General features: G+C 45.7%; 1 protein-coding gene across 8 annotated transcripts in view; it reads left to right on the forward strand.

Annotated features, from left to right (window-relative positions):
- SPATA1 (spermatogenesis associated 1) overlaps positions 1-25,368 on the forward strand; it is a 55,889-nt gene that overhangs the window by 16,812 nt on the left and 13,709 nt on the right. For 6 of the 8 annotated variants that reach the window (XM_045027991.1, XM_045027985.1, XM_045027986.1 and 3 more), the window contains 8 exons: positions 2,459-2,576; positions 3,826-3,879; positions 3,973-4,306; positions 7,540-7,791; positions 16,962-17,106; positions 17,275-17,335; positions 19,156-19,267; positions 22,466-22,591. In XM_045027991.1, coding sequence (XP_044883926.1) covers positions 2,459-2,576; positions 3,826-3,879; positions 3,973-4,306; positions 7,540-7,791; positions 16,962-17,106; positions 17,275-17,335; positions 19,156-19,267; positions 22,466-22,591 — 1,202 coding nt within the window. The remainder of the gene's footprint in view (positions 1-2,458; positions 2,577-3,825; positions 3,880-3,972; positions 4,307-7,539; positions 7,792-16,961; positions 17,107-17,274; positions 17,336-19,155; positions 19,268-22,465; positions 22,592-25,368) is intronic. The other 2 variants (XM_045027990.1, XM_045027992.1) reach the window with 2 other exon arrangements.

Raw genomic sequence — 25,368 nt, forward strand, 5'->3', positions numbered from 1 at the left:
CAGTGAACATTGTATCTGTATTTGCATTATATGCTCTAGCTTTATTTTCAGGAGTTGCTATATGGGCTGCAAAAATTTGCTGATAGCTAAATCTTGACACTCAAAGATTTAGACAAAGAATGAATATTTTCTTTTTGAGGTAAAATTTTGAGGTAAAATTAGATTTTTTTCTACATGAATGAAAGACAAAAATAGTAAATGTGTCTATTTTCAGATAAACTCTTGTGCTCTAATTAAATAACAGCATTGTTTTTTAAATTGAAATTTTCTAGCCTACCTGTTTAGCCTTAGAATATACAAGGAAATAAAAAGAAAAGTCAGCTCTGGCTCATGAGATGAGATCTGAAATATTTCATAATATTCTCATGTTACAATACCATCCCAAAAGGTCCCATGCTGTGAGAAACTATCCCTGAAGGATGGACAGCAAGTGAAGACAAAGCATATGAGGAGGCAGCCGACCAAAGAGAGACCAAATTCCCAAGTAGAACCTTGCATTCTCATGTGGTTGGCTCTGTCCCATTTCTATTCTACTCTACCTTGGTATCCATGGGCTTTTCTATACTTAAAACGTCACAGCAGCACAGCTGTGCCACTGTGGCATTTCTGTGTAGTCCCTATCTATGCCGATGGGAGGGATTCCCCAGTAAGTCTAGGTAAGCTACCTCCCCAGGACCAGGAGGCAGTAGCTAAGTCAACAGAAGAATTCTTCAATCAATCTACAACTGTCCATAGGGGGACTTAAGTTGGCTTAACAGTGCTGCTCAGGGGTGTTTTAGGTCGGCTTAACAACGCTGCTCAGGGGTGTTGATTTTTCACACCTGTGACCAAGGTAGTTAAACAACCTAATTTTCTAGTGTAGACCAGGCCTAAGTACCTTCCAGTAGCGCATTAAGCACCATAGAATCATAGAAATGTAGGACTGGAAGAAACCTTGATAGGTCATCTAGTCTAGTTCCCTGCACTGAGGCAGGGCTAAGTATTATCTAGATTGTGGCTGGCAGGTGTTTGTCTAACCAGTTCTTAAAAACCTCCAGTGATGGAGATTCCACAACCTAGGTAATTTGTTCCAGTGCTTAACTACCCTTACAGTTCGGAAGTTTTTCCTAATGTCTAACCTCAATCTCCTTTGCTGCAGTTTAAGCCCATTACTTCTTGTCTTGTCCTCAGTGAAGAACATTTTATCACCTTCCTCTTTATAACAACCTTTTACATACTTGAAGACTGTTACCATGTCCTCTCTGAATCTTCTTTTCTCCAGATGAAACAAACCCAATGTTTTCAATCTTTCTCTGTAGGCCATGTTTTCTATACCATTAATCATTTTTGTTACTCTCCTCTGGTCTTTCTCCAATTTATCTACTAACATGATAAACATCTGTCACATATTTTTGTTCTCTCATCTTTCTCTGGGGAAGAAGTATGTGCTGTAGAGTATTTTGTTTAATAACACACATACACGTGCACACACATACCTATATGTTTCTATTAGAGAAGGCAAGATGCACTTTGCATTTAGAGAGCATCTGTGATACTCCTTAGTTCCTAGGGGAACTGATTCTGCAGTTTTGGGCCTGCCACCAAGAAAACTCTGTCTTTTGCACAGATACCTTCGTTGTAGTTCCCAGTAATTTTTTCTTCTAGTATCAGACAAGCAAAAGTGTTCCCCACACCTTTTTCAAATTGCAGGTCCTGCCCCTTTGCTTTTTGTATGGAGAGATGTGAACACTTCTCAGCTGGCGGTGTGATCGCATTTGATTCACAGTATCATCATATTGTGATACACCATCATGACTTTGAAACACTAAGCCTGTCTGATCTGGAAATGCAACATTTCAGGCAGGGCTGGCTCCAGGCACCAGCCGACCAAGCATGTGCTTGGGGCGGCACTTTGGGGCAGGGCAGCGCTCGGGTTTTTTGGTTTGTTTGGTTGGTTTTTTTTGGTTCGTCGGGGGCAGCGCTGGAGGGGTTGTTTTTGTTTCGGCGGCGCGGTGCTCGGGGGTGGGGCTTCAGGCAGCGTGGCAGTCGGTGGGGCGGGGGCACGGCATTCGGGAGGGCAGGGCTTTGGGCAGCGCAGCGCTGGGGGGAGCAGGGACGCGGTGCTCAGAGGGGGGCAGGGGCTTGGCGCGGCGCTTGGAGGGGGCGGGGTTTGCATGGCACTCAGGGGCAGGGCTTCGGGTGGCGTGGCGCTGGGAAGGCAGGGGCTTGCACGGCGCTCGGGGGCGTGGATTCGGGCGGAGCGACGCTGAGGGGGCGGGGGCTTGCGTGGCACTCAGGGGCGGGGCTTTGGGTGGCGTGGTGCTCGGGGGGGCAGGGGTTTCGGCGGTGCCGCGCTTCTTTTTTGCTTGGGGTGGCAAAAAAGTTAGAGCCGGCTCTGATTTCAGGCACACTCTCACATTGCAAACTAAATAGCCATCATCATTTCTTACAAATGTAATAATGAATAATGGTGTTCTAGGGTGCCTCGTCATGTCACATTGAGAGCACTGCGGGAGCAGCTTGGAGACTTCCTGGGTGAAGATGCTGTTGCAGATAAGTTTATATTTCTGAAACATATAGGGAAAAAGCTAGCAGTGGTAAGTTATTTCTGCATTTTCCCTAGATTTCTTCTTTTGCATTTTTTTGAAACTGGATATTAGGCAATATTTTATACTTTTTCTCCCATTAAACTATTCTGAAGCACAACAGAGAAGTTTTTACCCTGCTCTGCTGAGATTGTCAGATATTTAATAAAGTATTTTTTCTTTAATAGTTAGAAAATTAAAATATCCTAGCATAGATAACTGGATATTTTTAGCACCAAGCTGTAAATATTGTTTTAATCTTGTGAATTTTAAAGTAGTCGTATGCAGTTGGTATAATCTTCCTGTTTGTTTGGGGTCATGGTAACCTCTTGTATTTTTATCTCTGTGATCAAATATTTGCTGAGTTTTTCAGTTCTGCTGTTTCACAACAGTAACAATGTAAGCTATTCCAAGAGCTGCACCTTTCTTACAAAGTAAAGGGCATTTGAATTAGGAAAACATTTGAATTAGGAAAACATGTTAACTTTTTTTTTTTTAAATAATTTGACTGTAGACAGTGAAATCGATGTTATTGCCTTTGAGTAACTGAGAGCAGAATTTTGTCATATTTAGTTTAATTGAATGTATTTCATTGGTTAAAGACGGGGTTAAATAGAAGTTCAGATTTCTTATTCTCCATAAGACACACTGATTTCAAATATGCTCTTAAATATGCATGATCACCTGAGATTTTGTTTATTATAAGGACTAAGTGAAAAAAATCTGAAAAGGATGTAGCCAAAGATGTCAAGACAACTAATAAAGAATTCCTTAAGCACAGTAGAAGTCAGCAGGAGAGACAGTGGATTCTTTTTCTACATTAAAATATTTGCTTTGTTTTAAGAATTGAATTGAGAGGACCATGTTACTTAACACACACTTCCTGTTCAGACTGGGCCTAATCCAACTCCTAACAAAGTCAAAAGGGAGTCTTTCCACTGACTTCAGCTGGGAATTGGTTCAGGTCCTTTAAGCCCTAAGTGAAAACGTAAGGGGGTGAAGATATTTATAAAAATACACACACACTCCTGTTGGGTTGATTATAGCACACATTTGGAGTCTGACAAAAGTACAAATGAATAGATGTCATGTCAGAAAACAGAGAGTTGTTGTCTATGTTCTTCCCACCCAAGGTGCTAGTGTAATAAATGTAATTTGTCATATGTAATTTACAAAGAAAATAACATACAAATGGAATGGTATGCTGCATTCCTTTTATGGAAGTATTTTGTTGATTTTACTTGCTTTTTTATGTTCCAAGGTGAAGGCAAAGCAAGAAACAGAACTGAAACTCAAGTTATTTGCTCCCCCACATGTATGTATCATATAATTTTCAAGTTATCATTTTAAGTGTGCACTTCATGTCACTTATTTCTTCCTTGTCTAATTAACATATGACATATTTTAGGCACTTCATCCCGAATTATATTTACTCCCTGGAGTGGACCACTTAGAAATTGCTTATTCATCATCAGCAACTCCAGATACACAGCACTTTAATGCAGAATCCCGTAGGTCTCCCCATGGACCAAGTACTTTAAATCTTTCAAAGAAAGAGCCTGAAAAAAGTCCAACATTTCTAGAAAGTCCACAGAAGAATACTCTCATGCAGAATCAAGAAGATTCTAGTTCTTTAGGATGGAGTGAGACAGAAAAAGAAATGATTTCAGTTTTGCACATAAAACCTGAACAAAGCCTGAACAACAGGACTCGGGGAAAACAGATTCCACATAGAAGGAAAGGTAAGATTTAACTAGTACGGGGAAGGGAGAATGAGATACTTTGGTACAGACCTAAACAGGAACTGAAAAAGAAAATGGCCAATTACACTATAAAAACCCAAACAAATCCAAACCTGTTAAAATAATGTTAGAAGAAGACTGATTTAAATGATCAAATTCAGATCTGAAGATGAAGCCATTTCCTTCACCTAACTATACTATACTAATGGTCAAATAATTTACTTCTTTGTACTTTGCATTTGGTGATTTTTGTTGTTGTTCAGATTGACTTGTAAAAGGAGGGAAATGGATTTCTGCTCTTTTTTGCCTGATTAGAATGCACAAAGTAGGCCTGAAAGGGTGATTTTTATTGTATTTCTTTAATGTTTTTTTTTTCAGATTAATTTTTACATTACAATACAGGTTTTTTCTCCTCTGGGAGAGACTGTGGACAGCCGGAGAACTGGTATGGTTATGACATCTGGGAGGTCATGTCGTTAAAACTTGATTAATTGAGATTTAAAACTTTGTTGTTTGTTTTGGTGCTAACACACACTTAAACCAAAATACTCTACAAAAGGAGGGAAGAAAAGATCTCTTTCAAATATTTAACACACAGCTCTTTGAGTTAAGGGATGAGAAACCTCACAATAAATATGAGAGACCTCCAACATGTTCTCCATCAAAGCTAGAGAAGATCAGACTTGATGTTTCTTTTGCTGTTTCAGGCCTTTATATTTTATAAGGAAGCTGAAAAAAAAAATGTCATGCTATCTGAAGTGGTTCACAACCGTGAGTGCCAATCTCAGGTCAGACTGTCAGAAAACAGGGCAGACATCCCAAACTGGTGGTATATCTATAATTAGATTTCACCAAGCCAGTAACATATATGCCTGCCTGGATCATTATATTAGGCCTGGTCGACACTGAGGGGGGATCAATCTAAGATATGCAACTTCAGCTATGAGACTCATACTGCTGGAGTTCAGCAGTCGACAGGAGAGTGATTGGGGATCGATTCATCACGTCTACACTACACGCGATAAATCAATCCCCGATAGATCGATCGCTACCCACCAATCTGGCGGGTAGTGTAGACGTACCCTTAGTCTTACCCTGGAGTCACAAACAGTCCCCCTACCTTGCCACCCAGACAAACTGGACTTTATGATATTGGTCACTCTACCAAATATCACATCACATTAGGGGTTACTCCCAACCCCAAAGGGCCAATCACTTACCCAGGTCAAACTGGTACTCCAGATCTCACCAAAGACAACGCTGAAGCCAATTTCTGTAGTAAACTAATTAAGGCCATGTCTGCACTTACAAGCTCACAGCAGCACAGGTGTACTGATACAGCTGAGCTGCTGTAAGATTGTTGTGTAGCCACATTATGTCAATGAGAGAGAGATCTCTCATCAACTTAATAAAACCAACTCAACGAGTGACAGTTGCTATTTCAGCAGGCGAGCATCTCCCACCAACATAGTGCTGGGTGCGAACTCTGGGAGGGTTTTTGGGTGTGGGAGGGGGTTCTGACCTGGGGTAGGGGGTTGGGGTGCAGGGTCTGGGAGGGAGTTAGGGTGCGGGAGGGGATTCCAACTGGGGGCAGGGGGTTCAGGGTGCAGGCTCCAGCCAGGTGGCGCTTACCTCAGGCGACTCCTGGTCGATGGCATAGCAGGGCTTAAGTCATAGTCCCTGCCTGCCCTGGCTCCATGCTGCTCCTGGAGGCAGCTGCCATGTCCGGCCAGTTCCAAGCCAGTGGGAGCTGCAGAGGTGGCCCTCGGGGCGGGGGTGGCGTGCAGAGCTTCCCTGATCGCACCTTTGCCTAGGGTCTGCAGCGACATGCCAGTCACTTCCAGGAGCTGCTTGGAGCCAGGGCAGGCAGGAAGCCTGCCATAGCCCCACTGCGCTGCCAGCTGTACTTTTAATGGCCTGGTCAGCAGTGCTGATCGGAGTCGCCAGGGTCGCTTTTCAACCGGGCATTACGATCAAAAACCAGATGCTTGACAACCCTAGATACAGGATCTATCCCTGGATCCATTCTTATAGCATCTTTTCAGGAAAGGCCATCTGGCAGCCATATTCATTTGCAGCATGGGCTCTGCCTTTGTTGATTAAACGCAAACAGAGTCTGTGAATATCCATTGTCAAACAAAATGACCCATGCTCTGAAGTTAGCAGTCTTTTATATTTCCAAGCCTCCAAACTTGTGTGATGGATAAATGTAATGTAAACACATTGTGACAGCCAGAAACAATCCTTCATTAGTTTTCATCAAGTAAATTCCCATCTTAATACTAACATACACTTTTGATCTAGGGTTAATTAAGTACAGGGATATACATAATGTAATGTGATGGCATTCAACGGGTTACAAATAAGTGAAGACAATAATATTAACATTTTTTTATATCCACACACAAGTTAACTGTCCTGTTCCTCCTAGCCTACGTAACATTTATTTGATATTCACACACAAGTGAATTGGCCTATGGCTTTGATTTGAGCAGGTCTGTCAGCGTCACAAGCACAATCCCATTTTCTTCCCTGAGAAGGCTCAAATTAGGGAAATGACAATTGGTTGGAAGCAGAAGAGGGATATTTTCACTGGGATGTGCAGGGGTTGAATTGGCAGCCTGAGAAATCCAGCAGGTGTGTAATTTGTGCCACCTATTTTCCATCCCTGGGTCCTCATTGAGAGCCTTTCTTGCATAGGCAGCATGGTTGGTAAAACAGATTGCACAAGATCTGAAACTGATGTAATATGCTAACTTGGCAAGGTGTACAACCAATAAGTCTTATGATGTTTTATAGCCTTGGTCCCTGACCTGTTGTTTATCACCAAGATCTGTATGGTCTGAGATTCTGTACTGTGACCATGAACTCCACTGAGAGCACTGAGTTTAGGAAGCGGGGACACTTCTTTTGAGGGGCCTGTATAACCGTGAAATTCTCTCTTTCTGTATTGGTGTCATCTAGAGGAAGCTCAAAATCTGTTTGTTTCCTTTTAATTTTGTGTATGTGGTCTGGTTATACTTATTCCTTACTGTTTTGCTTTGAGACATATTTGGGATGTGTTGCTCTTTTGTGACTATCACTTTTAGTTTGTTTTCATTTACTAAAGCTTTCAAAGGTCTTCAGCTATTGGACTCTGAAGAAAATAAAATGTATGATTATTAACATTTTAAAGAGCACTTTTAAAATTGTGTATTTCTTTTCCCATGTAAAACTGGTCAATTGTAATGCAGATCAAATTGGATCCAATGGATCTCTCCGCATACCAAGTAGTTTAAATCCCACAAAATGGGAGTCTGGAAAAAATCCTACATCTTTGGAAAGTGCTCAGAAAAATCATCTAAGCCAGGATCAGAACGAATCTAATACACTTAGGTGGAGTCAGAAAGACAGAGGGACTATTTCAGGTCATCATGTAAAACAGAGCATTGAACAAGCCAAGAACAATGAGACTCAGGAAAATCCCATTCCCTCTGGAAGAAAAGGTATGATTAATTCAATCATCTTCTCTTTAAGGCTACTTTTTAGAAAGGGGGCATATAAAGCTAAACAAGAATAAAAAAAATCTCTAATTTCACTATAAAAACTGTTCAGACAATGTTATAAGAATGATTTGGAATCACAAAAGTAAAGGAATCCAGTTCTTTCCTTCACCTTACCCTGTTGTGCCAAAGGCACAGTAAAATGGTCTAACTGCATCCACTGTTTTGTGACCCTTGCAATATATAGGCCCAGTTATGTAAATTAATGGAATTTCAGCATAAACTCTAAATTTTATTGTGGAGAAATAGTAGTTAAAAAGTTTGAAGCCAGTGTTCTGTTATAAAAAACACTTTGACTTCCGCTTTCCTATTTTCCGCAAAATCTACCTGAAATTTTGCAGCCATTGTTTTATGCTGGGGTAGAATTTTTCTGGAAAGTTTTTGAAGCAAAATGGAAAAGGCCTTTGGGAAATAAGATTGAAAAAAGAAGTGAGTTTATTTCTTGAACGTTTTCTTGAATTTGTTTAGCTCATCATAATTCCAAAATGGTTTGGTTTCGAAACTCTGAATTTGTTTTAATCTATTAGTGTTTGAAATGAAGAGATTGGGAGGTAAGCTTCCATGTTTTTCAGAATTTCTAGGTTAATTTCAAGGCTAGGTATTTTTGACTGAACCAAAATGTTCCCGTACGTAATTAATAGATGTTTACAGTCTTAATTTAAGTTTAAGAAAGTTTTCTTTCCAATCTGGAATTTATCATTTGATCAGATATACTAGAACCTTCAGGTGGTAAATGTAAACTTTTATTACAATCCATAACTAAAATCCTGATTTCATTGAAGTCAACGGCAAATCTCCTATTGTCTTCAGTGAGGCCAGGATTCTTCTTCGAGTGATTGCTCCTATGCATTCCATGTAGGTGTGCGCGCCGTGCGTGCACGGCTCTTCGGAACATTTTTAGCTTAGCAACACCGGTGGGCCGGCTGGGCGCCCCCTGGAGTGGCGCCGCTATAGCGCTAGTTATATACCCCAGCCGGCCCGTCCGCTCCTCAGTTCCTTCTTCCCGCCCGTGACGGCAGTTGGAACTGTGGAGTGCTTGTCGTCCTCCACTTACCTAGCTCACCTTGGTTCTAGTTTGTATTTAGTGTATATAGTTAGTTGTTAAACTGAGTTAGTTGAGTAGTTAGTAGTTAGATTAGGGGGAATTAGGGGGGCTTAGCCCCTCTTTTCCCATCCAGTGCGGGCGTATGCCCAAGACACCGGGATTCAAGCCCTGTGCGGCTTGCCAGCGGCATATGCCCGTTGGGGACCCCCACGACGCCTGCCTTCGTTGTCTCGGCGAGGGACATCGACCAGACAAGTGCCTCATTTGCAGGTCGTTCAAGCCGCGAACTAAAAAGGAGCGGGACATTAGGTTGCGGCAGCTCCTTATGGAGTCGGCGCTTACCCCTGCGGTGCCGACTCCTCCGGCTCCGGCGTCGTCCTCGGTGCGGAGTGCTCCAGCGGTCCCCGGCCGGTCCGGTACCGAGACTGTTAAGAAGCAGCCGGCACCGAAGCCCCGGCACCGTTCCCATTCACCATCTGGGAAACGGAAGCCTAAGCCCAAGGCTGTAGAGACTGCTACGCCGAGACCATCGGTCCAGCAGCCAGCAGCGGCGCCTTCGGCACCGTCCGTGACAGCGCACGGACCGTCCATGGTACCGTCAACTCCGGCACCGGCTGGGCCGTCGAGTCCGGTACCCCCGCGCTCCCCGGTGCAAGCCGTGGTCGAGCTGCCTCTCCCGTCCACGCCCGAGATGTTCTCGACGGCGAGGGAGCTCATAGAGCTAACAGAGGCACCGAGCCTCCGGCCCCCGGCACCGCCGGTGCGGGCTGTTCCGTCAGTGGGTAAACCGGCCATGGTACGACCGGCCACCCCTGACAAACGGGATAGGAGGCGATCCAGGTCCCGCTCCCGGTCTCGATCCCGGAGACGGTCACCTTCCCGCCGTTCAAGGTCACGGCACCGGTCTCCATCACGGTACCGCTCTCCTTCTCGGCGCCGGTCGCAGTCCCGGTACCGCTCCTCATCGCGGTACTGGTTGTACTCCTGGAGGCGTTCCAGGTCCCGGTCCCGCTCTCCGGACCGTCGGCACCGAGGGAGGTCCGGATCCCGGCACCGCTCCCAACGCCATTCTCGAAGCCGCTCCCGTCGACGACGATCGAGATCGCGGTCGACCTCCCGCTACTCTCGCGGTCGAAGGTCCCGCTCCCGCTCCCGGCACCGAGACGATCGGCACCGGTACACGGCACCGTCCACAGACAGACTGGTGGCATCGACGGCGCAGTCTCTGAGCGCCTCTGCCCCCCCCGTGGCCTTCCCGCCAACCGTCGGTCGCTTCACACGACGGCAGCGGTGCAGATTACCGCGCGGACCCACAAGGACAAGACCTGGGTCCCCAGCAATGGGGTTTCTGGACCCCCTGGGCGGGTCACGAGGCTCAAGGCGCCCCCTTCCTCCCGCGACAGGGGCCTTCTGACCATGGGGTGCCGGAAGCCACCGTCAGCAGGCCCCCTCCATCGCCTCCGGTTGGGGTTCCACCGCCGCCGGTGCAGACGGAACATCCCGTGGAGACGGCGACCTCACACCCCATGGACGAGCCTCAGCCTCTGCCTATTGGTCAGGCCCAGTCCTCGTCTTCCTCGCCCGACGAGGCGGTGGCGGGATCTTCGTCATCCGATCCCCCACCGATTGGCTTACGTGCCCATCAGGACCTCCTTCGTCGGGTGGCACAAGCAGTTAACCTTCCGGTAGCGGAGGTCATCGAGGACGAGGACCCGATCACTAATGTGGTCGGAACGGAGGCCCCCATGCGAGTGGCCCTACCGTTTGTTCGGACGATCCAGAAAAATGCCACCACACTTTGGCAGTCCCCGGCGTCCATCCCTCCCACTGCCCGTGGAGTGGAGCGGAAGTACTCGGTACCCCCGACTGGGTACGAGTACCTGTACACCCACCCGACCCCGGACTCCCTAGTGGTACAGTCGGTGAATGACAGGGAGCGAAATGGGCAACCTGCGCCGGCTCCTAAGTCTAAAGACGCGCGCAGGATGGACCTGTTGGGCCGGAAGGTATATTCGGCTGGCGGCCTCCAACTACGCATAGCAAATCAGTTGGTTCTCGTGGCCCGCTATGCTTACGATAACTTCGTAGCCCTCTCTAAATTTACGGAGTTGGTTCCAACATCCTCCAGGCAGGAGTTCTCAGCTTTGCTGGAAGAGGGCAAGAAAGCTACCAGGTCCTCCATTCAGGGCTCACTGGACTCTGCAGACTCCGGAGCCAGGACCTTGGCATCGGGAGTGACAATGAGAAGGATCTCCTGGCTGCAATCGTCCACCTTGCCGCCAGAGGTCCAGTATACTCTGCAAGACTTGCCCTTCGATACCAAGGGCTTATTCTCGGAGAAAACGGACTCCAGGATACAGACCCTTAAGGATGGGCGCATTGCCATCCGTACGCTAGGCATGCATACGCCTGCGACACAACGGAGGCCTTTCAGGCAGCAGCCCTTTCGGCCGTTCAATCAGTCCAGGTCTCGGCCGGATAATACACGCAGGGGCAGACTAAACCGCCGTAGGCCATCGGGCAATCGGCGTACCCAGTCCCAGGCGCCTTCAAAGGCCCCCCAAGGGCCGAAGCAGGCGTTTTGATGGGACGCCCAAGGACGGCCCATCAGTCTCTCCTCTGGATCCTTCCCCGTTATTTTTCAATCGTCTTTCCCACTTCCTCCCGGCGTGGTCCCAGATTACATCGGACAACTGGGTGCTACGCACGGTAGAGTCTGGTTACCATCTTCAGTTTGTTTCGCCCCCACCCTCCCACCCCGTCCCTCTTCAGGGACCCCTCTCACGAGCAAGTCCTCCTACAAGAGGTCGAGTCTCTGCTGAGATTGGGTGCTATAGAGGAGGTGCCGAGCGATATGCGAGGCAGGGGATTTTACTCCCGATATTTCTTAATCCCCAAGGCGAAGGGAGGCCTACGACCCATACTCGACCTCCGAGAGCTCAACAAATACCTTATCAAGCTCAAGTTTCGCATGGTAACCCTGGGGACTATCATTCCCTCCCTGGATCCGGGAGACTGGTTTGCCGCCCTCGACATGAAGGATGCGTATTTTCATGTCGCCATTTACCCTCCTCATCGGCGCTACCTGCGCTTCGTTGTCAACAATACGCACTACCAATTCACAGTGCTGCCTTTCGGCCTCTCTACAGCGCCGAGGGTATTCACCAAGTGCATGGCAGTGGTGGCCGCGGCCATCCGCCGTCGTCGGATACATGTCTACCCCTATCTCGACGACTGGCTAGTCCGAGGACCATCCCGCCAACTGGTGGCGTCCCACATGGCCACGGTCCTAGCCCTGTTTCAGCGTCTAGGGCTCATGATAAATGCCGAGAAGTCGATGTTGACCCCTTCGCAAAGAGTGGAGTTCATCGGTGCGGTCCTGGATTCCAATTTGGCCAGGGCCTGCCTGCCCCAACCTCGGCATCAGTCTCTGGTCTCTCTAGTTCGAGACCTACAAGCTTTCCCACGGACAACAGTGCGTTCCTGCCTCCGCCTTCTAGGCCACATGGCGTCGTGTACGTTCGTCACTCAGTACGCGAGGTTGCACCTTCGCCCATTTCAAATTTGGCTCGCGTCAGTGTACCGGCCCCACCGCGACTCCATCGATATGGTGGTCACGCCCACGAAGCCAGCACTCGCTTAGCTCACTTGGTGGCTGGACCCAGCAGTCGTGTGTGCCGGAGTCTCTTTCCGCCCTCTTCAACCATCGGCCACTCTGACCACGGATGCGTCAGAGCTGGGGTGGGGAGCGCACCTAGCCGACCTGCACACCCAAGGCCTCTGGTCGCCCCGAGAGCTCTCCCTCCATATCAATGTCAGAGAGCTCCGAGCGATTCGCCTCGCCTGTCAAGCCTTTTGCCCCAGTCTCCAGGGGCGTTGCATCGCGGTGTTGACGGACAACACAACGGCGATGTTTTATGTCAACAAGCAGGGTGGAGCCCGATCTTCTCCGCTGTGCACGGAGGCGATGCTACTGTGGGACTTCTGCATAGCCCACTCCATTCACCTAGTGGTGTCCTATCTTCCAGGGTGCAAAACACGCTGGCCGACCGTCTGAGCAGGTCGTTCCTGTCCCACGAGTGGTCCCTCCGCCCAGATGTGGTTCACACGATTTTCCGGAGGTGGGGGTTTCCCCGGATAGACCTGTTCGCCTCCAGAGAGAACAGGAAGTGCCACCAGTTCTGCTCGCTCCAGGGTCGCGCCCCGGGCTCCCTGTCGGACGCATTCCTCTACCCCTGGACGGGTCACCTACTGTATGCCTTCCCTCCGTTCCCGCTCGTACATCGGGTGCTTCTCAAGCTTCGGAGGGACAGAGCCCACCTCATACTCGTCGCTCCGGCCTGACCGAGACAGCACTGGTACACTCTGCTGCTCGAGCTATCGGTACGAGATCCCATCCCTCTGCCCTTATGGCCGGACCTGATAACGCAGGACTTCGGCAGGCTCCGCCACCCGGACATGCATTCCCTCCATCTGACAGCCTGGTACCTGAGTGGTTGACCCGCGCGGAGCGGACCTGTTCGGCGGCGGTCCAGCGGGTCCTGCTGGAGAGCAGAAAGCCCTCCACTCGCTCGACCTACCTCTCCAAATGAAAGCGCTTCGCCATATGGTGCGACCAGAAAGATCTGAATCCATTCGTCGTCCCTATCCCAACGATACTGGACTACCTCTGGTCGCTTAAAGAACAGGGTCTGGTGGTCTCATCGTTAAAGGTGCACCTGGCAGCGATATCGGCCTTCAGGCCACCCGTCGGTCACCGATCCATCTTCTCCGATCCTACGGTTTCCCGCTTCCTCAAGGGTCTTGAGCGTTTGTTCCCACCAGTGCGGGCCCCGACTCTGCCCTGGGACCTGAATCTGGTCTTGGGCAGGCTCGTGGGACTTCACTGCTCCACCTGTCGTGGAAAACAGCTTTTCTCGTCGCAATAACCTCAGCAAGGCGAGTTTCCGAGCTCTAGGCCCTGACGGCCGGTCCTCCGTACACCATCTTTCATGCGGACAAGGTCCAGCTTCGGCCTCACCCGGCCTTCCTCCCTAAGGTGGTGTCAGCCTTCCATGTAAATCAGGACATTTTCCTTCCCGTTTTTTTCCCGAAGCCTCATGCCTCGAGTCGGGATCAACAGCTGCACACCCTGGATGTCCGCAGGGCCCTTGCGTTCTACATACATCGGACAAAATCCTTCCGGCGTTCGCCACAACTGTTCATAGCGGTTGCAGAACGTATGAAAGGCAAGCCGGTCTCCTCTCAGAGGATTTCCTCATGGGTCACCGCATGCATCAGAACTTGCTATGAGCTGGCTGGGGTGCCAGCTGACCGTCTTACCGCTCACTCTACGAGAGCGCACGCCTCGTCTGCCGCCTTCCTGGCCCATGTCCCCATTCAGGACATCTGTAGAGCGGCCACCTGGTCCTCTGTCCACACCTTCGCCTCCCACTACGCGTTGGTGCAGCAATCCAGAGACGATGCAGCCTTCGGCTCCGCAGTCTTGCACTCTGCCACGTCTCACTCCGACCCCACCGCCTAGGTAAGGCTTGGGAGTCACCTACATGGAATGCATAGGAGCAATCACTCGAAGAAGAAAAGACGGTTACTCACCGTTGTAACTGTTGTTCTTCGAGATGTGTTGCTCCTATCCATTCCAGACCCGCCCTCCTTCCCCACTGTCGGAGTAGCCGGCAAGAAGGAACTGAGGAGCAGACGGGCCGGCTGGAGTATATAACTAGCGCTATAGCGGCGCCACTCCAGGGGGCGCCCAGCCGGCCCACCGGTGTTGCTAGGCTAAAAATGTTCCGAAGAGCCGTGCACGCGCGGCGCGCACACCTACATGGAATGGATAGGAGCAACACATCTCGAAGAACAACAGTTACAACGGTGAGTAACCGTCTTTTTCATCCATAATTTTTACACCATATGCCTCCTACTGTAATGGTCTATCCTTATTAATCTATGGCATGAAATATGGGTTTCTGTCAATACACAAGGTCCAATTGTCCCATTTTTCCTTCACATATATGTATTTCCTGTTCCCTATTTGACTGATATGATTTCTTCAACATTTTCAAACACAAGTTCCTAAAATTAGGCTTTTAAATCCATTGCACCTGCAACACCCAAAGAGTTCAGTGTAGATGTTCAGCATCCCTGAAAATCAAAATAATTTATTCAGATGCCTTATAGATTTAGGAGCCTAATTTTAGACACCTGACTTTCAAAATTTTGACTTACAAATATATTTTTGTGGGTACACTAATATCTTAGTTTCCACAGTGCACAAATGTTTCCTCATGTACCTTGTCAAATACATAGTGAGATTTTAGTTATTTTCTGGCAATGTCATTTACAGAAAAGGTCTAAAGATCTAAAAGCTATGGGTGTTAATGGGTTCTGGATCAGGCACAAATTACAGTCAAAACTCCCATTGACCTCAGTAGAAGTTTTGCCTGAGAACTGAAAGATGGGACCCAAAATTTTTAACCTGTGATATCGAGGCACAATTAATCTATAGACAGCTACTTTATTGAGCTATTTTACACTTTAAAATGAAAGCCTTTTAAGATTCTCCCAGAAAAAACTTTCAGAGATCTGCAGCCTTCCTTCATCTCTGTCTACTGATACAGGGAAATACTTAAACATGCTCAGTGGATTTTTGCATGAAAAGACTTTATTTCCATATGATAATTAGGAGCAATACATTATTAAAATCCTTTATCAAAATCTGAACTAGAATATAACAGGGAAAGTAATTTTATTCACTTCAGTTTTCATGGTTAACCATATCTACTGCAATTTACATTTAGCCATGCTCGTAACACTCAGAAAAGGAAAATATTTTGACTGTCCTCCAAAGTAGACTTTTAATTTGCTTTTACAGTATTAAAGAGTTTGACTCCTAAAACTGAGAATTGAACATTTTCCCTGAATAGACTATAATGGAAATAGTACAAAGGCGTGGGTGGGATTAAAGCAAAAATAAAGATAACAATTATATGCCAGATTTGAAAATGTTTTTTTGAAAGAGATCTGTCAGCTACACATTTTCATCTAACACTGAATGGTTGCTGAGTACTGGAAGCCAATATTTATAATAGTCTCTTCAGAATGGTCTAATACCTTACTCCACTACCCGATTAAAAGGAAATAATTGATTAAATGGGTATAGTTGGATTGTAAGTGACAACTGATGTAACGTTAGTAGCTTGCCTATGACCATCTTTTTGTCTTTCATTTCTGAAGAAGATATAATAAAGAAAGTACTAATTCATTCTTTGTTCAGCATCCATTCTGATGGAATTACAGTTTTAAATCACATCATTAATACAATATTCAAAAACTTAATAAAAAGAGTTTTACAGTCAAATATAAAAACCTTACATTGTCCTACCTTAGCATTAGTTGATAAAACTTCTACTGAGAAACTACTAGATGCAATAATATTCCAAGTTTTCAAGTGCACTGGCACTACTAAATGTTAATTTAGGCAAACCCCTGGATGTCCAGTAATTTGGATTAGCACCCAGTGGTTTGGATACTTATCAAAGTTTTAGCCAAACTTCTGTTTTATAATGGAAAAAAATGATGGTTCAGAGAATCCCATCCCTCTTTTAATGTTGCACATTTTCACATGTTTTCAAAAACTCTAAGATTCTTTAATTATACAAAGATATAAGATTGTATTTTGTTTGAAAGGAATGCATCCTCTGAATCAATATTTTCATTTTGAACATTGGATCTTAATGTAGTTGCCACTCATTTTAATAACATTGAGAATATATAGATTTGATTTAGACAAAATCAGAATCTGCCTTTGAAGTCAGACACTGGAAGTATAAATTACTGGATTATCTTTTTTCAAATGAAAAATCAGGAAATGTTCAAAATCATATTTGTATGCAGTGTAGTTGACAGTTTCATTTTATTTTCCCTAAAGCAAAACAGTGAACTTTCCAGTTTTTCTTAATGCTGCTAAGAAGGCCTATTTTAACTTGGTTCTTTTGGTGGGCCATTAGTAAAGTCCAAAGGGACCCTTGAATATTGTATATGTTGCCTAATATTCTGTACTTTGCTGTAGAAGAAATCCCTATAGTGGTGGTTGCAAATGTGGAAAATAGAGGCAATCTAAAAGCTATCAGGATGGGAAGAAACACTACAGGGGATTCCGGAATTCCAGAATCATTGGAAGATGGAGACAAGGAATATTTGCACAATAAGAAAAGGTAATTATAGTGCGGAGTTAGTACTGACAAAATAGTTCATTAATGGAAACATCTTTAAATACTTCGATTAAATGAAATTGAGGAGAAAAATATACATTTTAATTAAATTTAAGACAAATTTATGTTTTTTAAGTTAATTTTTACTTGGTACTTTGATTTTATCTTCAGCCCTCAGCAGCCTGGAATTAGAGAATCTGTGACTGACGTTGGTATCAAACAGAATGATAAGGTATGTTTTCAAAGATAAAATATTAGTGGTAGTATAAAGAAATAGATCCATTCCTCCTAGCAGGAAAATTCCTAATTTTCAGTACAGCTGGCTCAGGTTACGGAGATGCACTATTCAAATGTAGGTTTCAGTATAATTGAAAAAAGTCGATTCTGCTCTGAAACAAATTTGCAAATGAAAAATATCAACAACTGCTTAAGCAATCAATGAACCCCTCAAAAGCAGGCATTACAGTGACTAGCAGCTTGTCTCATTTAATAGAGACTACATTTACTAGTTATTATAATATTTTTTAAATCTTAACTGAGTTTGGTCCTGCTCATTACCCACGATAAATATAGATTTATTGACATTGGCTGCATTTTAGTAATTAGTATCCATTTCCTACTGGCAATATCTTGAAGTCCTCATTCAAATACAAATGCCATTGAAGTATATTATAAAAAAACCACGTATGTTGAGACTTCTGAAAACAACCGGTATAGTATATCTATAAAGCCAAAATTAGAGCATTGTTGAAACTGTGCAAAAGACACATCTGAGATCCTGAGTACCACTTAAACTCGGAAATTAGAGCTCATGTGGGCCCTCTGCAGTGATGTGACTTGATCGTTAGTTATTTTTTGTAGAATCTGATGAAAGGAATTGGACAACACAAAGGCTGCTCTTATGACTTCTGCTATACTTAGAGTAGAGCTAGCTGGGAAAAAAATGAAAATTTCAATATTTGACATACATTTTTACAAATTTTCCCACTTTTTTTTTTATTTTCACACAGCTCTACTTTACAGCAGTTTAAAGTTCTGTTTTTTTAAAGGAAATGATTGTTAGTTGTCAGAAGGAACCTCACACCAGCTGGATTGTCTACGAAGAGTGACTTTTAGTACAAGTTATTTTTATACTATCAGAAATTATACAGACAGAGTGTGTGAAAACACATATTTACATTCTTTTAAAATTTTATTAATGATAAAAGATAACCACACATAAATATATTTATCACTTGATGAGAAGAAAGCTATATAATAAAAAAGATTACCACAATTGCAGGGAGGGGTAGCTCAGTGGTTTGAGCATTGGCTTGCTAAACCCAGGGTTTATGAGTTCAATCCTTGAGGAGGCCATTTAGGGAACTGGGGTAAAATTCTGTCTGGGGATTGGCCCTGTTTGAGCAGGCAGTTGGACTAGATGACCTTCTGAGGTCCCTTGCAACCCTGATATTTGATGAAATCTTTGAATTCAATACATTTCTCAGGGATAGTGAAAGATTCATTACAGTATCAAAGGATATCTCTTAGAAATGTGTAAGAGAAATGGAAATCTCATAAAAGTTATCTGAAATGTGATTCTATAAAATTGGCATTGTGGAGCTTCATGTTGTATCTCAATGATTTCTATATAAAATGTTCTCAGTTTACAAGTAAAAAGATTTGTTTTTCTTTCAGCCCTAAAATTCAACCTGGATCTGAGAAAGAAGCTAGGTTATTTTCTTCTCATGCATCATCACCAGAAATTAAAGTTCTTTCAGCTAAATTCTACCATCAGATATACCTCTGCAACCCTACTGCTTTCTTTTGGTTTGCAGAGGTCTGACTGACTGGAGCTTAGTAAACTTTTATTTTGATGACACACAAAAAGAAAGCTTAGTCAAATTCAGACCTCCCATTCACCCAGGCATTCTTACTGCTCAGTACAGATTAAGGGGGTGGCTGAGTTTGGCCCCTCATGCATATTAACTTGATTAGAAACATTTCTCCAAATACAGGACAAGTATTCAAGGGTCAATATTATGCATTTATATACTTTTCATTTGCCTCTAGACAGATAAGAATAATGTAAATCGTCTTGAGTATTCAAGTCAATACATTTCTCCTCCTCCGCCACCATCTCTTTCTATAAACAGATCTCAAGTTCCCATATTTCAGACAGAGAGTAAGTATACGCTTCCAAGAAATTACAAGGAATTGAACCTTTATTCAACATGTGAATGTTTATTTAAAACAGGGCCGCCCGGGGCGGGGGGCAAGTGGGGCAATTTGCCCCGGGCTCCGCAGGGGCCCCCACAAGAATGGCTGAGGCTCCCTCCCCAGCCCGATCCCACCCCACCCCACCCCGTCTCCACCCCTCTCCCTCAGCGCATCCAGGAGCGTCCCCAGACAGCTGCAGCATGGCTCCAGCGGGGTCCCTGAGCTCTGCCCTGCTCAGAGCCGCGTGGTAAAGGGGTGGGGCTGCAAGCTCCATGCTGAGCTCAGCTCCCTCCACTCGGCCTGGAGCTCGCAGCCCCTCCCCCTTACCACCCGGCTCTGAGCGGGAAGGAGCTCAGGCCCCGCCGGAGCCACGCTGCAGCTGTCTAGGGACGCTCCTGATGCGCTGAGGCTCCGGGTGAGGGGAGAGCCGAGGGTAAGGGGCCAGGGCCGGGGGGGTTGGCTAAGGGGCAGGAAGTCCCAGGGACAGTCAGGGCACAGGGAGGGGCCAGAGATTGGGGGGTCGGTCAGGGGACAGGGAATGGGGGGTTGGAGTGTGGGCGTTCTGGGGGTCTGTCAGGACTCAGCAGGGGGGGGTCGGGGCAGTCAGGGGACAGGGAGCAGGAGTGGGGTGGTGGTTGGGGGTGGGGTCTCTGAGGGATGGTGAGGGGGCAAGGAGCAGGCTGGGTCGGGGATTCTGAGGGGGGCATTCGGGGGGCAGGAAGTGGGTGGAGGTCGGATAGGGGGCAGGGCCAGGCTGTTTGGGAGGCACAGCCTTCCGTACCCTAAAGCTCATTCAGCAGTTTGAGGCTTGCATAAGAGCCAAGCTGTGAGCTTTTCCATTAGGGCTACCATCCCTTTCACTTCTCAAATGCCAAATTATAGTCTATATTTAATTTCAGTGCCATAGGGAGATTCATGTCAGGGGAGGGTAGCTTCATTTAAAATTAGCCACTGGGGGAGGGATCACATGAGAAGAGCAATATCCTATACCACCTACCTCCTTCCCAAACCTACCAAGGGAGACCCCCATCCCCTGCATTCCCTGAGGCTCCAGAGGGGTTAATTCAGTGGTTCTCAAACTTTTATACTGGTGACCCCTTTCATATAGCAAACCTCTGAGTGCGACCCCCCCCTTATAAATTAAAAACACTTTTTTATATATTTAACACTATTATAAATGCTGGAGGCAAAGCGGGGTTTGAGGTGAAGGCTGACAGCTCGCAACTCCCAGTAATAACCTTGTGACCCCCTGAGGGGTCCCGACCCCCAGTTTGAGAACCACTGGGTTAATTTAATTTTAGCACCCTGTGTCCATTCACATGCATGTGCTATTCTGAGCATTTCAGTTTTCACAACATAGGCTCATCCCAGATTCTGGAACAAGCTCAAATGCTCAGTTTGTGGAGTATGTACATAAGCTATACTAAAGACAAACCCACAGTAACCGTCTCCAGTTTGTGAGACCCCATGGAGCCAGTCTCTAGGAAACAGATAAATGCATGGAGGTTAAGTCCATTAATGGCTGTTAGCCAGGATGGGTAAGGAATGGTGTCCCTAGCCTCTGTTTGCCAGAGGGTGGAGATGGATGGCAGGAGAGAGATCACTTGATCATTACCTGTTAGGTTCACTCCCTCTGGGGCACTTGGCATTGGCCATTGTTGGTAGACAGGATACTGGGCTGGATGGACCTTTGGTTTGACCCAGTATGGCTGTTCTTATGTTCTAACCTAAATGAACCCAAAGTTATGGAGACAGATATGAGTCAAGGAAGCCAGCAGAGTATCAGAAACCTGGAAAAATCTCTGACTGGATGGGCTCAGGCGTTTGGTCACAAGCTGAGGTGGTTCAAAAATTTTGGATTATTTATAAGCAGAATTTTTGTATTGTTTCTTTAAACAATCAAACACAGCAAGCAGCAAATATTTGTCCACACACTTCTGAAACCCCAAACCATATTCAGGTTTTGGCAGACTAATTTCAACCACAACACATTTTGAAGGAAAGCAGACATTGTCCGTGATTTTTTTCTGCTTTTTAAAAACCCCTAGGTTTCAATCCAGCAAAAGTTTTGATGGAAAATATTTGTCCAACCCTTTTAATGAGCTTTAGTGCCTTTTAGCACTAGCTGATGCTGAGAACCAGTGATACCTTGTAAAGAAGTTTTCTCAAAACTGTGTTTTTGCCGAGATGCAGAAGGTTTATTTTTCCCAGGGCCGCCCTTGGGGGAGGGAGGGGAAGGGAGTAAGTGGGGCAATTTGCACCAGGCCCCACAGGGGCCCCCATGAGAATATAGTATTGTATAGTATTGAAATTTTTTTTATGGAAGGGGCCCCCGAAATTGCTTTGCCCCAGGCCCCCTGAATCCTCTGATTTAAAAAGGTGAATTTATAAGTTGAAAGTATTAGTTAGCCCTGGAGCACCCCTGGAGTTGGCACTATGTACCAGATCACACCCGACAGCTGAGATAGGCAGGGGAATGCCTAGTCCACGAATCTCCCTGAACTCAGATGTGAGCTAGGAGCTGAACTGCTCAGCACCATCAGAATGTAGATGGCTTTTGCACATGCCCCAAGACACTTAGGGGATTCTAACAATGGAAACTTAGGCATCTACAGGATTAGGTGGCAGCTGGGCAGTGGTTCTGCGAATGCCCCTGGCATCTAAATGTTGGACTTGGGTGCCTAAAAAGGAAGTTTGGTGCCTAAGTCCCCTTTCTGAATCTAGCCCCTAGTCACTAACTAACTATTTTGTTGCAGTATATTTAGCAAAATGCTTTCAGCAGGAAATAGCCCTCTTGAGTTTTTGGGTATCTGGCAACAGTTTTCAACTGTAACATGTTTCTCGTGCCTTCCCTTTTAAATATAGTTTTAATGATGTATATGCATTTAATATGGATATTAGTTCTAATTCATTTGTGCATTTATAAATGACTGGGTGCATTCTGCATTCATATAAGCCTTTTCTGAAGCATCAAGTAGTGGCCAGTGTTAGAGATAGTATACTGGACTGTGGGAATCCCTATTCTATGTTCCTGAAAGGGACACAAACTGAAAAAGTTGGGCATGCTTTATGGTACGTGCACTTCACTGAGACATAACTATGACTGGCCTTTCCCACTTTTAGCATCCAGAACTTTACTAAGTGTAGGTTGTAATTTCTTTAGAAAGCAAGATGGTTGAACAACTGAAACAAATGAAGGCAGAAAGAAGGCATATGGAAAGAACTAGAGAGGAACTGGTTAAAAAAGCCAAAGGTTTGCTTGAACAAAATAAGCTGAGGCGATATCATGGTATGTTTTTCAATTGTATCATAACCATGTGAAAGTGAATGTGAAACTTTTTATCTGCCTGTGTCTATGTAGTGTTATAGTATATGCCTAAGTACAGAGATAGCAGCTGGATAAACAATACCTCTCAAAAACAACAAGGAGTCTGGTGGCACCTTAAAGACTAACAGATTTATTTGGGCATAAGCTTTCGTGGGTAAAAAACCTCACTTCTTCAGATGCATGGAGTGAAAATTGCAGTGCAGGCAACTTTCACTCCATGCATCTGAAGAAGTGAGGTTTTTTACCCACGAAAGCTTATGCCCAAATAAATCTGTTAGTCTTTAAGATGCCACCAGACCTTGTTGTTTTTGTGGATACAGACTAACATGGCTATCCCATGTCGTCCAATCTGTTTTCTTAGGACAAACTTCTGCAATAGAGGTTAAGAGACTGTTCCTAGCCTCTGTCAATTCATGCCCAATTCCAGGGTCGGCAGCAGGCCAATCTGCCTGTCTGATAAGCCGTTGCTGAACTTCAGCTGGCAGTACCGCTCGTAAAAGCTGATTAATATCTGCCCAAGATGGATTATAGCACTGAATCACTGTCTGGAGCTCTTCTCTAAACTTTACTGGCTCCTCCCTGATTTTAGGAAATTCTTTCACCAAGTTTCTAAGATCTCCAGGTGTCCAAGGGGCATGTACCTTAACTAACCCCCCAGCTCCAGCTCCAGGCAAGTCTCTCAAAGGAGCCTGGAGTGTCTGTGCCGTGCTTCTAAGAAAGTAGCCGGCATTGTTATCAGTAGAAGCAGGGTTAATTGGGCTACTGGAATCATTCAGTAGTGAAGAAGAGAATTCTTCCGAAGAAGGAGAATGAACAACTTGTGCAGTTGATATTTGCGGCGGCGATATTACCACTGCCTGCATATTCCGAGAAGGGGGAGCAGTGGGAGGAACTGGCTGCGGCTGTGGAATGCTGCTAAAAAAAATCCACTATGTCCTCAGCAGTCTCCTCCTCACTTTCAGCCTTAACTAATTGGGGATAAAGAGAAGCAGAGGGCTGTGCTCGAGCAGGAAGACATTTGGATGTCTTACATTTAAGTTTTAAATCCTGTACTTCAGTTTTTAATTTTTCCTGGGAGTCCTTCAGACTCCGCACCCGAGACTCATGAAGTCTCTTTGTTGCTTCCTCCCACCACTACATAAACTGCTCCCACTGCGCATCAGAGGCTTGTGAAGTAAGGGTTCCTCTGAGGTATGTAAGTTTATCCAACTCAAAGGTACCTTCTAATGGGCATTGTTTAAATGAATTTTCACGCGTGTACAGATTCCAATCATTTAAATACCTGCAGGTTTTAGGACCATAATGTAAGTACATGTAATATGCTGGGGTACCCTTAGGGGGTAAGGTGGAAAGTTTAGACTGTCCCTCCCCCATGTTCCAATCACACAAACTGAGGGGGTGCCCTGTCCGCGCTAGCGGATCAGAATCTAAGGATCTCTCCCTACAGGGTACTCACACAGGAGAGACTCACAAGGAAGACTACGACTCTCCTACACCTCCCTTCAGCAAAGAGCGTCGGCTAGTCTCTGGGAGACGGTGCCGCTTACTCTAATTGCATCCAGTGAGACGATCAGATTGTCAGTAGCCCACATGGAAGGGAAAGGGGAGGGAAGATGGGTTCACACACTCCTAGACCCAGGTAGCTTCCTCGCCGGACTATGCCAGGGTGAGTCAGCCCACCGTGGGTCGGATCTCCTAAAGATCCACTAGTTACCGGGCTTGCGTTAGAATAGTCCTGATCATGAGCTTTCGCTTCACAGGGTATTCTGGGCGTCTTCCGATAACGATCACTCACACTGGTGTACACACACACACACACACACCAAGGCCTCTTTTTTCCTTTTTTTAACCCTTTTTATCTCTTTTTAATTTTTTTTTTTTTTAACCTCGATGCATCTTTACCTGGTCCGGACCAATACCATGAGGCGGTATACAACCCCTCTTGAGGCGGTAAAAACCCCTCAGCACCTGTGCATTCTAATGCATTTACCTATGCATTTTCCTTGTTGGCCAACTCAGCAGTTCCCAGTACTGCTATAAACTAACCTTATTGGGGCCTCTCCCCAATACCACTTTGCATCTGATCCTGCTGCACAGTCAATAAGTTCAGATGGCGTGAGCCCAACAGAGACAGACGTCCCCACAGACAGTCCTCCTCCGACACCCCAATAGAGATTTCAAAAGGTCTCTTACCTCTAGTGTGGCGCCATGGGGTTCGAAGGGGAACGATCCGTAGTAGCCGTCTGTGTATCCGTGGGCGTTGCCATCCCGGAGGAGCCCCCAAATTGTCGGAGAAAAACTCAGTTCTCGCTTTCTGTTTGGGTGCAGCAAAATCAAATACTTTATTCTTTCTCTAGTAATTACAATAGAGGGAGGGAGTGTCCTAGGAAACAGGGTTTCCCCTTGTCCCGGACAGGTCTCTCTCAATTGGTAAACAATTACAACAAGCATTTATACCTTTGTTACAGACAATAGCTAGCAATCATGGAGACAGTAAAGAGAAAACAATTGCATTTGTTTATACATAAGCCTTTCTGCTATCTTATTTGTCTCACTACTAGAAAAAGCAAGACTGCATATTCGGTTATCTGAATTGCAAGGTCGTAATAACTTTTCACACAGTTCACTCTGTCTCACATTATCTTGCTTCTACAAATCTCACGTCATTAGGGTCACAGCTAGCCTAACTCATGCTAACTAACTGACATGCATTAAGATCCCTTCAAATCCTTGTTAAT

The sequence above is a fragment of the Mauremys mutica genome, chromosome 8, assembly GCF_020497125.1.
Source record: "Mauremys mutica isolate MM-2020 ecotype Southern chromosome 8, ASM2049712v1, whole genome shotgun sequence".
Classification (NCBI taxonomy): Eukaryota; Metazoa; Chordata; order Testudines; family Geoemydidae; genus Mauremys; species Mauremys mutica.